The 12010-nt window shown below is 51.2% G+C and overlaps 1 protein-coding gene across 5 annotated transcripts in view; it reads right to left on the bottom strand.

Annotated features, from left to right (window-relative positions):
• LOC147117613 (triple functional domain protein) overlaps positions 1–12010 on the bottom strand; it is an 862300-nt gene that overhangs the window by 435660 nt on the left and 414630 nt on the right. For all 5 annotated transcript variants that reach the window (XM_085988742.1, XM_085988743.1, XM_085988739.1 and 2 more), the window contains one exon: positions 10651–10820. In XM_085988742.1, the coding sequence (XP_085844868.1) occupies positions 10651–10820 (170 nt within the window). The remainder of the gene's footprint in view (positions 1–10650; positions 10821–12010) is intronic.

The following is a 12010-nucleotide window of genomic DNA, read 5'->3' as shown; positions in this document are numbered from 1 at the left end:
TCGACTTGGTGGACGTCTGGCGAAATCTCCACCCTGACTCCAGCGCCTTCACTAGCGTGAGGTCTGGGGGAGGAAGGTCCAGAATCGACCGCCTCTACATTTCCCGGGCGTTCGTCTCCTGCGTTCCGGCAGCTTCCATGCGGCCGGTGCCGTGCACGGACCACCACCTGGTGTGGGCGGAGCTCGCTCCGCTGCGCGCGCGGGGGGGGTCCGTGTACTGGCATTTTAACAACCTGCTGCTGGAGGACGCACGGTTCCGGGATTCGTTTCGTCGATTCTGGGCCGACTGGAGAAGGAAGCAGGGGGGCTTCCCCTCCTTGAGGCTATGGTGGGATGTGGGCAAGGCTCACATCCGTCTCTTCTGTCAGGAGTACGCGAAGGGGTCGACCAAGAGGCGGGAGGCCCGGGTCGGGCGGTTGGAGAAGGAGGTGCTCGACCTGGAGTCCCGTCTCGGTCAGGTCGTCGAGGACCCGGCCCTGCGGAAGGTGTACGAAGAGAAGAAGGGCGCGCTGAAGGACCTGCAGCTCGTCGGGTCCCGAGGCGCGTACGTGAGGTCGCGGATCCAGCTCCTGCGGGACCTGGACCGCGGCTCCCCCTTCTTCTACTCGCTGGAAAAAAGACGGGGGGTCCGTAAGCAGCTCTTGGGGCTGCTGGCCGACGACGGATCTCTGGTCTCGGATCCGGAGGGAATCAGCGCGGAGACCCGCGCCTATTACGGGGCTCTGTTCTCTCCGGATCTGTCCAGCGAGGATGCGCGCAGAGTTTTGTGGGAGGACCTGACGAAGGTTGGCCCGGAGGGCGCCGAAAAATTGGACGCTCCGCTAAGTCTGGCGGAGCTGACCGGCGCCCTCCGCCAGCTCTCTAGGGGAAAGTCCCCGGGGCTGGACGGGCTGACCGTGGAGTTCCACAGGGCGTTCTGGGACGTCTTGGGGGGCGACTACGCGCGGGTCCTGGGGGAAAGTTTGGCGACCGGGGAGATGCCCCTCTCTTGGCGCAGGGCGGTCATTGTCCTGCTGCCTAAGAAGGGCGATCTCCGCCTCCTTAAGAACTGGCGCCCGGTCTCCCTCCTCAGCACGGACTATAAAATCTTTGCCAGGGCCATGTCTGCTCGCCTTGGCACCGTGCTGGCCCACATGATCCACCCCGACCAGTCCTACACGGTCCCGGGCCGGACCATCCACGATAACATCCATCTGGTCCGGGACCTGGTCCACCACTCCCAGAGGGCTGGTCTGTCGGTCGCCTTCCTTTCCCTGGATCAGGAGAAGGCGTTCGACAGGGTGGATCACGAGTATCTCTTCGGGACTCTGCGCGCATTCGGGTTCGGGACGCATTTCGTCGCCCGGATCCGACTTCTGTACGCCGCCGCGGAGTGTCTGATTAAAGTTAACGGGTCCTTGACGGCGCCCCTTCGCTTCGGGAGGGGGGTGCGTCAGGGATGCCCCATGTCCGGTCAGTTATATGCCATTTGCGTGGAGCCTTTCCTGCGCCTCTTGCGGAAGAGGTTGACGGGACTGGCTCTGCAAGGGCCGGGCGTGGAGGTGGTCCTCTCGGCTTACGCCGATGACGTGCTCCTCACGGTCACGGATCCCGCTGACCTGCGGAGGATGCGGGAATGCCAGCAGATTTACTCGGACGCATCCTCCGCCAAGATCAACTGGGAGAAATGTTCCGGACTCCTGGTGGGTCAGTGGCGGGTGGACTCCCTGCCGGAGGAGTTCAGGCCTTTCGCCTGGAGCACCACGCACCTCCTCTATTTGGGAGTCTACCTTAGCCCTGCCGAGGACGCTTGGCCGGCGAACTGGCAAGAGCTGGAGGCCAAAGTCACCGCTCGCCTAGGACGCTGGACAGGACTGCTCCGAGTGTTGTCCTACAGGGGTCGAGCGCTGGTCATAAACCAGCTGGTGGCCGCCATGTTGTGGTACCGGTTGGTCACTTTGATCCCTCCCCCTGCGTTTGTCGCCAAGATTCAGAAGAAGCTCATCGACTTCTTCTGGGACAAAAGGAAGCACTGGGTCTCTGCCGCGGTTCTGTGTCTCCCGCTTAGGGAGGGCGGTCAGGCGCTGGTGTGCCTTCGCACCCAGGCTGCGACTTTCCATCTTCAGACGCTGCAGAGATACCTGTACGTCGAGAATCCTCCGAGATGGTGTGCGCTGGCGACGTTTTTCTTCCGCCAGCTGCATGGCCTCAATTACGACACGCAGCTCCTGTTTGCGAAAGTGGGCAGCAGGCGTGCCGGCCTGCGGGAGCTGCCTGTCTTCTACCAGGAACTACTATGGGTTTGGAACTACGTCGCTTCCAGGCGGAGCTCTCCCCCGTCAGGAGCGGCGGCTCTCCTTCGGGAGCCGCTGCTCAGGAATCCGCACCTCCACGAACACGGGTTCGGGCGGCTGGCGGAGGGTAGGGCTGTGGCTGGCAAGGTGACCAGAGTCGGGGACCTGCTCGATGGCGGAGGAGCGGGCTGGATGGCGCCGGAGGAGCTGGCGCGGCGCCTGTCCTGGGCCAACGTCCAGCTCGCGGTCGAAACCATCGAATCGGTAAAAGCGGCACTGGGCCCCGACTCCACTAGGTGTATCGAGGCGGCTCAAGCACGTGGGGCGATCCCGTCCGAGCTTACCCCCGTTCGGACGGAATTCCTCATCGGCGCCCGGCCCCGAAACTCCCCTCGGGAACTGGCGCCTCACAACTTGAGCCGTCTCGAGGAAATACCCTCCGTGCCTTTTCATTCCGCGCGGAGGGGTTTCCTGTACGGGCTGCTCCTGCACACTCTCCACTTTGCCATCTTCGTCTACCGTCCGGACACGCCTTGGCGTGGCGTTTTGCCGACCGGCGGTAGCGGAGGTCCCCAATGGAGGGCTCTCTATGCGGGAGTCCTCCCTTGTTCCATCGGGGACTTGGACTGGAGGGTGTTGCATGGAGCGGTCCCGTGCAATAAGGTTTTAAGTAGGTTCACGGACTCCCAGGCCGCCTGCATTTTTTGCGGCCTGGAGGAGTCCGTGTTTCACGTTTATATGGATTGTGAGAGGTTGCAGCCCCTCTTTCACTACTTGAAGGGGCTGCTCCTCGATTTTTGGTTGCACTTCAGTCCCACGCTATTGATCTACGGTCACCCGGTGCGGAGGGGAGCGGACAGGTTGGAGGACCTCCTTGTGGGCCTGCTCCTGGGCCTGGCTAAAAGAGCCATCAATTGGTCCAGGCCGCGGGCGGTCGAGGGGGTCGTCCAGCCGGATTGCCTGCATCTCTTCCGCGGCCATGTTCGCGCCCGGGTGGCCCTGGAGATGCAGCACGCGGTGTCCGCCGGTGCGCTTGAGTATTTCCGTGACCGGTGGGCGCCGCGGGGACTGGAGTGCATCATCAACACGGAAAACCAAATTTTAATTTGATTTGTTAAGCTTTAGTTGAACTTTTGTTTATTTACAGTCGAATTGGTTTTTTTTGGGTCCAAATAAAAGAGTACCCTCTGTTCAAGTAAATACCTGTTTTATTGTTCTCCTGCAGTCCGTGTATTATTTATACTCGGACATTACACTGGCGACGGGCAGGTTCGAACTCACCTGCAGTACTGCATCACCTCATGGGGATCTTTTCCCTGAAGAGAAGCTTCTTGGAGGTCGAAGTCAGAACGGCGGGCGTCGACCGCGGGCAACCAGCCAGGGATCCATCGGAGAGTTGCAGGGGAGGCTGTGGAGAGCTGGGCCTGGCTCCCCAGTCGAGGTGTTCCAGCAAGTCGTGCTGGAAGCAGGTAGTGCGCTGACCCTTCCAGACTGCGGTGGGCTCGGGCTCGATCGAGCGGCTCTGCAAAGGGGCCGTGCAGCTTTGTCGGGAGAGAGGGTGGAGCGCACAGGGCGCAGTCGGTGCTCAAGAACAGGGCAGCGTGGAGAGGATAGAACGCGGGGAAGGAAAAGTGATACGCGCCAAAGCCGCAGGTCGCCGCCATTACCCTGTAGAACGCTAGGAGCAGCGTGGAAGCAAGGGGAAGAAGGAAAAGCACGGGAGGCGCCATTTTATTATATTGGGGAAGAAGGAAAAGCGCGGGAGGTGCCATTTTATTCCATTGGGGAAGAAGAAAAAGCGCGGGAGGCGCCATTTTAAATCACTCAAGATGCCGAAGAGTGGCAGTATCACTGCTTTCGACAATGAGGTAGAAGACTGGACCATGTATGTGGAAAGAATTGAAGTGTACTGCAAGGCAAATGAGGTGGCCGATGGAATCGGTATTATTAAATTTGATGGGCGCGAGAACGTACGGCCTATTGCGGAATTTAATTACCCCAGCTAAACCAATGGAGAAAAGTTTTGAAGAGATTGTTAATATCTTACAGGAACACCTAAACCCTACACCACTGCTGATAGCAGAAAGATTCAAGTTCCATAAAAGAAACCAGCACAAAGATGAGAGCAATGCTGACTATCTTACGGAACTACGCAAGTTATCGAAGCACTGCCAGTTTGGAGCAGGACTGGCAGACACCTTGCGGGATAAGTTTGTCTGCGGTCTCCAGAGTGAAGGAACCCAGAAATGACTACTTTCGGAAAAGGACCTGACGCTAGAACAGGCTTTCAGCGTGGCAGTATCCTACGAAGCAGCAGCACGGGGAGCTGCGGAAATACAACAGAAACCACAGGAATACAGCGCTAACGAAATGGCGTATGGAGCAGAAAAGTGCTATCGCTGCGGCAGAACAACCCATGATCAGAAGGACTGCTGGGTTAAGGACAAAGTATGCAGGCAATGTGGGAAAATGGGACACATAGCAAGAGTCTGCAGGTCGGGAAAGAAAACCAACACTACAAGAACTACTAAGGAAAAGTACAAGAAAGTAAAGAAATTGACAGACAGTAGTTCGGAAGATCAGGAGAGTGATGAGGACTCCGGGAGCAGGAGATTAAGTTGTCTAAAGTTACACAACGTGATCGCAAAGGAGGATCACCAAACCATTTGGGTCACCCTCATGATAGCAGGGTCCCCAGTAAAGATGGAATTGGACACAGGATCAGCCCTAACTGTCATGAATCGACGAGACTATGAGCGGCTATTCTCACACATACCCTTGAAGGACACGTCCATTGTATTGAAGACATACACGGGGCAAAAAGTCTACCCCAGAGGAAAAATAAGGGTGCCAGTTGAATACAACGGCAAGGAAACACAGAAACTGTATCTATATATACTACCAGATGGAGGACCACCATTATTGGGACCTGAATGGATCCGAAAAATACAATTGGATTGGCATTCCATTCAGGCGCTAACTGTGACTGATAAAAAGGATGATGGCGTCACACCTGGATGACTGTCAAAAATTCTAACTGACGCGAAAGAGGTGTTCCAACAAGGACTTGGGACTCTAAAAGGAGTAACGGCAATGATAAAAATCGAAGATAATGCAAACCCAAAATTTTTTAAGGCCAGACCGGTACCTTATGCGATCCGCCCAGCCGTTGAAGCAGAACTGGAGAGTCTGGAGCGTTCGGGTGTGCTGTCCAAGGTGGACTGGAGCGAGTGGGCCACACCCATCGTTCCTGTAATGAAGAAATCATTGAGCAGCACGCCTGGTGAACCGAAGAAGGTTCGCATCTGTGGGGACTTCAAGGTAACTGTGAACCCAGTCCTGCACACAGTACAATATCCACTTCCACGGATAGAAGATATTTTCGCCTCACTATCTGGAGGGAAACGCTTTACAAAGATTGATCTGGCCCAAGCGTATCTACAAATGGAGGTGGAAGAAGCGTCTAGGAAATACCTCACGATAAACACTCACAAAGGCCTTTACCAGTACAATCGACTGGTATTCGGGGTAGCATCAGCCCCGGCTATTTGGCAGAGGGCGATGGAACAAGTCCTGCAAGGGATCCTGGGGACCCAGTGTTATTTGGACGACATCCTGGTTACGGGCGAAAATGACAGTGAACACCTTGCCAACCTGGAGCAGGTGCTCACAAGATTACAGGAATATGGGCTACGAGCCAACCGCCCCAAATGCGAGTTCTTCAGGAGACAAATCTCGTATTGTGGCCACATGATTGATGAGGAAGGGTTGCATAAGTCACCGGACAATTGAGGCTGTAGTCAAGGCTCCAGCACCGGAAAATGTGTCGCAACTGAGGTCGTTCCTCGGGTTGGTGAACTACTACCATAAGTTCTTGCCGAATTTATCCACAATTCTGCACCCACTGAACGCCCTACTGCAAACTGGAGTAACATGGAAATGGAGTGATGAGTGTAAGCGTGCCTTTCAGAAATGTAAATGCCTAATCACTTCAAAAGAAGTATTGGCCCACTACAATCCAACACTACCGATTCGGTTAGCATGTGATGCGTCTCCCTACGGCATCGGAGCGGTGCTGTCACACAAATTCCCTGACGGTTCAGAGTGGCCAATAGCCTTTGCGTCGCGCTCGTTAACCTCAGCCGAGCGTAACTACGCCCAGATTGACAGGGAGGCCCTCAGCCTGGTGTGGAGGGTGAAGAAGTTCAATCACTATCTGCACGGGCAGAAATTCACCCTACTGACTGATCATCAGCCCCTGGTCTCCATTTTTAACCCAAAGAAGGGCGTTCCGGTGATGACGGCGCAACGGCTGCAAAGATGGTCACTTTTTCTAGGGGCACATCAGTACGACATAGAGTACAAGGGTACGAAACAGCATGGAAACACTGATGGGTTGTCGCGCCTACCGTTGCCTATGGTAGAGGAAGCACCTGCAGTGGACCCTGTTGAGATATTCCATGCGACCATAGTCGAATGTCTACCTGTTACAAACTCAAGTATGAAGAAGGAAACCCGAAATGACCCGACACTCTCTCGGGTCTATGATTTGACGGTGAAGGGATGGCCAGCACATGGCGACTCACTGTTGCCAGCATTCTCGCCAAGGAGAGAACAGCTGTCAGTGTGCCGGGGGACCTTGATGTGTGGATCCCGAGTGGTAATTCCACCCAAGTTGAGAGATAGAGTGCTCAATGAGCTTCATGAGGGTCATCTGGGAGGGGTAAAAATGAAGAGCCTAGCCAGGGCGTTTGTGTGGTGGCCGGGAATCGATAAAGAAATCGAGGATATGACCAAGAGATGCACAGGATGCCAGAAGGTCCAAAACGCTCCACCACAGGCCTCGCTACATCCATGGGACTGGCCCTCATCTCCATGGCAATGGGTACACATTGATTTTGCTGGTCCATTTATGGACTCAATGTTCCTAATCGCTGTGGTTCGAAATGGCCAGAGGTCATCAAGATGTCCTCCACCACCACGGAGAAGACTATTGCAGTCCTGCGGACCATCTTCGCCAGGAATGGCTTGCCAGAACAGATTTGCTCTGACAATGGGCCACAGTTTGTGTCCGAGGATTTCCGGAGGTTTCTGAGGAATAATGGGGTGAAACATTACACATCTGCCCCATATCATCCAGCCACAAATGGATTGGCTGAGAGGTTTGTTCAGACCTTTAAAAAGGCCATCAAGGCAATGACGACATACCACTACAACACAAGGTGGATAATTTCTTGTTTGCTTACCGGAATGCGACACATGCAGTCACCAACCAAGCTCCAGCCGTAATGTTCTTCAACCGAAGGCTAAGATGGCGCCTGGATTTGCTCAAACCAAACATAAGACGAGATGTTGAGGATAAGCAATTCCAGCACATAAATGAGAAGCCAACCAGGGGCTTCAAGATAGGGCAACCAGTCTTGGCCCGCGACTACCGAACAGAAAAATGGCAGCCAGGAACGTTACGCACAGAGCAGGGACCACTGATGTACACAGTGGACGTTGGAGAGAGCATCGTGAGACGCCATGCTGACCAGATTCTAGAGTCACAGGAACAAGCCAAACCCATACCACGAGCAGGTGCACCTGGTAATCAACCCGAAGTACAGATTGCGTCTACCTCAGAAGCAGTGGTATTGGAAGCTGACGAACCAACCAATGACAATGAGCCAGAATCAACTCCGCCGCAAGAACAGGATACTCGAGAAAGGCGCTATCCAGTCAGGATCAGGAAGCCTCCTCAAAGACTGAACTTATAAATGATTATTTCAGTTGATGTATATAGTACAGAGAAAATTGTAATTGTAATTAGTTATTATTTAGTTGTTAAATGAATGTTATGTACTGTTTATCTAAAAGGGGAGGAATTGTTGTGTATGTGCCTTTAAGAGAAGAACTGATTCTATACTGCAGTACCGGCAGTGACCACCCCTGTATATAAAGCCATAGCAGGCTTCTGTATTTCAGTCTTAAGTTACCCTCTGTTCAAGTAAATACCTGTTTTATTGTTCTCCTGCAGTCCGTGTATTATTTATACTCGGACATTACAGTAGAGATGTGAAAAAACAAATCCCTCATGTGCTTGAACATGGAAGGCATGATGTGAAGGAGAGCAGGCTTCCCATTTCAAAAGCAGTGAAAAGGAACAACGTTCTTGATGGAATTATTATTCATGAAGTATACCAGCCAGTCCTGATTAAGAAAAGTTCATGTTGCTACTTTTGCTACAAATTTTAACAAAGAAAAGTATGTCATACTTTAGCTGCATATTGTGTAACTGTGGCATCACACACAATTAACCTGCCCATGAAACCTCTTACTGAACACAGGATTTATTTCATGCAATAATTTATTCCATATTCTCATGTGTGACAATTTAACTCTGCCATCAAGTTCGTTAGCATGGTCTTTCATAGATCAGAGGGAACAGTGACTAAAAACTGGAATTAAATCAAAGGATTCAGATGATCAGATCACATCTCAGACTAAATGCATGAAAGGCCTGCTTTACTGTAGCCATCTAGATCCCCAAATCTGATGACTGCCTTTAACTTTCTTCAAGTTTTTATAGTTATTTTAAATTGAGAGAAAGACACAGGCCTAGAAATTCAGTCGCGTTTGCGCCCACTTATTGGCTATAAAGTGGTTTGCGCCTGAAGTTTTTTATCGCCCGAAATTCAGATGGACCCTAACATCGGCGTTAGCCGGTAGCGCCGTGCCGGCACCGATGACGTCATCGGTGTGCGCAGCACCCCGGTTGCAATGCTATTCCGGCCCGATGGCCAAATTCAGTTGCGGCCGCCTCGCCCGTGGCAGCCGCAAACAGCGTTTATGAAACGGGGTTTTGCAACTCCGAAAGGCCGGCGCATAAAGGTGGAGCGGCGGCCGGCCGCTTTCCCGGCGGCCGCCTGCCCGCACCTCCCTCCCCGGACTCCTGCACCACCCCCCCGCGGCATTGATGTCTGAGTCCCGCGAGCCCAGCACTTCTCCGTGGTGCCGGGCTCATTTGCCGGGGGAATCCACCGGTGATCTGACGGCTGCAGGCAGCTCCTCCTTAAGAGAAGGAGGAGGCCTGCAGTACCCCAGCCTGCCGCACCGCATCGGGTGCCGCAGCAGGAGCTGGACGCCTGAAAGTGACATTCATCGCCCCTAGCGAGGTGGCCAAACCCTGCAATAGCGCCCGCCGCCGTCTTGGCCCGTCGCAACTGAATTTTAGGCGGGCGCTACGGGAATCCTGGCGGGCGCAAAATTTCGGGCGCAAAAGACCTGGCGGGGCCATACCGAATTTCTAGGCCACAGTCTTTAAAATTTATTTTTGAGAAAAATGCATTCCCTCTCCCCTTATTAAAATTAGAACAAAAATATGCTGGAAATACACAACAGCTCCATCAGCATTTATAAAGAGAAGTGCCAGGATCTATTGGGTCTTTCCAGCATTTTCTATTTTTATTTCAAGTTTCCAGTATTTGTACTTTATTTCTTTTTAGCCCCCATTTCATTCATCTCTGCACGCCATGCACCTTTCATAGCATAAACTCACAGCTGAGTGTAGAAGTAAACACTAGCGGAGAGACCTATGGGAATATGTGCAAGAGTAGACTGGGGTGACTGATTTTCTCTCATGAAAGGAAGGACCTGACTCCTGGTCTGCATGTATCCCCAGTTGAGTTTGACGAGATATATATTTTTCAGATAGCACATACTTCCTGTAACTGTCAGACTTAACTTCCTGTAACATTTTCTCCATCACACTTTGTGGATAACATCCCCACTATTATAAAACAGTGTATCCAATGCCATATATATAAAATTATGTTGTTCATTTGATTTTGTGGCTTTGCTCTACAAGGTCCTTTATTATGCTGATAGTTAACACTCATCTTGCACTGCTGAAAGAGGATGACATTTATACTAAATGATCACTAATATTACTTAAGTAATATAAGTTTATCAAAAAATTATTTGAGCTTTATTACAAATTTCTTTTACATCCCGTACAGAAGGTTATAGGCTTTAAGGCATCCCAATGAGAAAAAAAGAGAATACATCATTCTTCAACTATATTTTTCACCCAAATGCTGCAGTTCAGTCTCAAAAATATACTGTACTTAACTTCCGCAATAAGCTGCATTTTCACTGTTGCTTATTTAGTTCAGATTCTGGGAGATTGCTATCTGACCCAACTCCCCAAGTTTACACAGCTTTTACAGCTCCCTTATCCCAGTGACAAAAACGTAAGCCTGGTTTTTTGTCCATCTATAATCCTGCCACCAAGATAAGAGAGGGGGATTTAGTTGTGCAAATGGACACCAGGCTCCAGGAATTCAAACTAAATGAGAGTGACAAACCTAAAGGATGTAACAACCTGATTACCAACCTCAACTGCTGGATTAAGTCCTCCCCTTCTTTGATGACATTCACTGTCACTTGCAGGGTGGTTTGCTGCTGCTGCCCAAAACGTTTGATCAAATCCTGCACTGCCTCCACAGATTCAGCATACACATCATCCAGGAGCTCCTTCTGTAAATCCTCCAGCCACGTCCAGAGCTGCAAAACAGCAAACACCCACAGGCAAAACATTAACAATGTGGAATATAATAGAGGCCTGTGATTGAGAACAGGTTTGAGAGGAAAACTACTCTGCTGTACACATCTCTGTAAAGTTCCAATTGAAGTGATTTCCTGCCACACAGGGTTAGGTTTTTTTGTGTGGACCAGTGATGGTAGAATTGTGTCATCAGATTTCTAAAACAACAATCCTATTCTGTTGTATTTCCTGCTTTTCCAACAGCCAAGCACAATCAGCACCAGCTTTCCACTCAAAATTTATTGCAAAGTGATCTACTAATGGACTTTTTACAGCGCCTACAATTGTCACTGTTGCTGATGTTTAATCAACATGTTCACCTTACAAGGTTCAAGCTCAAACTTTCAACCATGGCCATGGTTAAACTGCTGAGATTACATTGAGCTGAAAACAAAGAAGGGGGCAGCGTCAGAAGAAATCTCTCAAACGGCCAAATCAAAATGTAAAACTCCACACTACTCTGAAAATATGTTACTTAAAATGTGGGCAGGCGAAGTCACAGGATGGTGTATTAACTTGCAGCACCATGGAATAGTGGAACCCAGGCTCGACCCTCCCATTCTGCCAAGTTCCTGATAAGCTGCAGTGAAATGACAGGGATAGAAGGGTGCTTCTTCAGTGCACTCTTAATTTCCTGCTGGCTGATGGCCAAAAGTCACATTATCTGTGATCTAGGAGAAAGGTGACTGCAACTTAATCTCATTTCTGTGGCTATCGCTAGTCACCCCAGCAGATGTTTCAAGGGGGAGAGACACACCGTGATGGTTTCAAAGTGTATTAAGTTACAGAATTACAGAAGCAGCGTCAGAAGAATGAAGATGCATTTTGCCCTCATTTACCATTTTTTTGCCCCAATTTGTCATTTTTTTGCCCCAGTTTTCTTCCCTATATTCCCATGGGCATGTTTGCTGGGGTTCCACTGCCACAGACACCAACAGCCCTCTCATACTTCACCCAAGAGGCCATTCTTGATAGGTGTCAATATTAGCAGGTTGACAATGGAAACTCACATCTGAGCCCAATCCTGCCCTCCTCCAACATCCACACATCACTAAGATCCTTAACTGGCAGTACAAAACGTACAATACACTCAGCTGTTCCAGTAAAAGTGTGCATCACATTTCTCCTCCTCTCCAACTAGGTCATAATC

Source organism: Somniosus microcephalus, chromosome 5, assembly GCF_052327205.1.
Source record: "Somniosus microcephalus isolate GS21.2 chromosome 5, FLI_Smic_1.0, whole genome shotgun sequence".
Taxonomy (NCBI): domain Eukaryota; kingdom Metazoa; phylum Chordata; class Chondrichthyes; order Squaliformes; family Somniosidae; genus Somniosus; species Somniosus microcephalus.
Note: the sequence above shows the minus strand (reverse complement) of the source record. Positions and strands in the feature narration are given on the sequence as shown.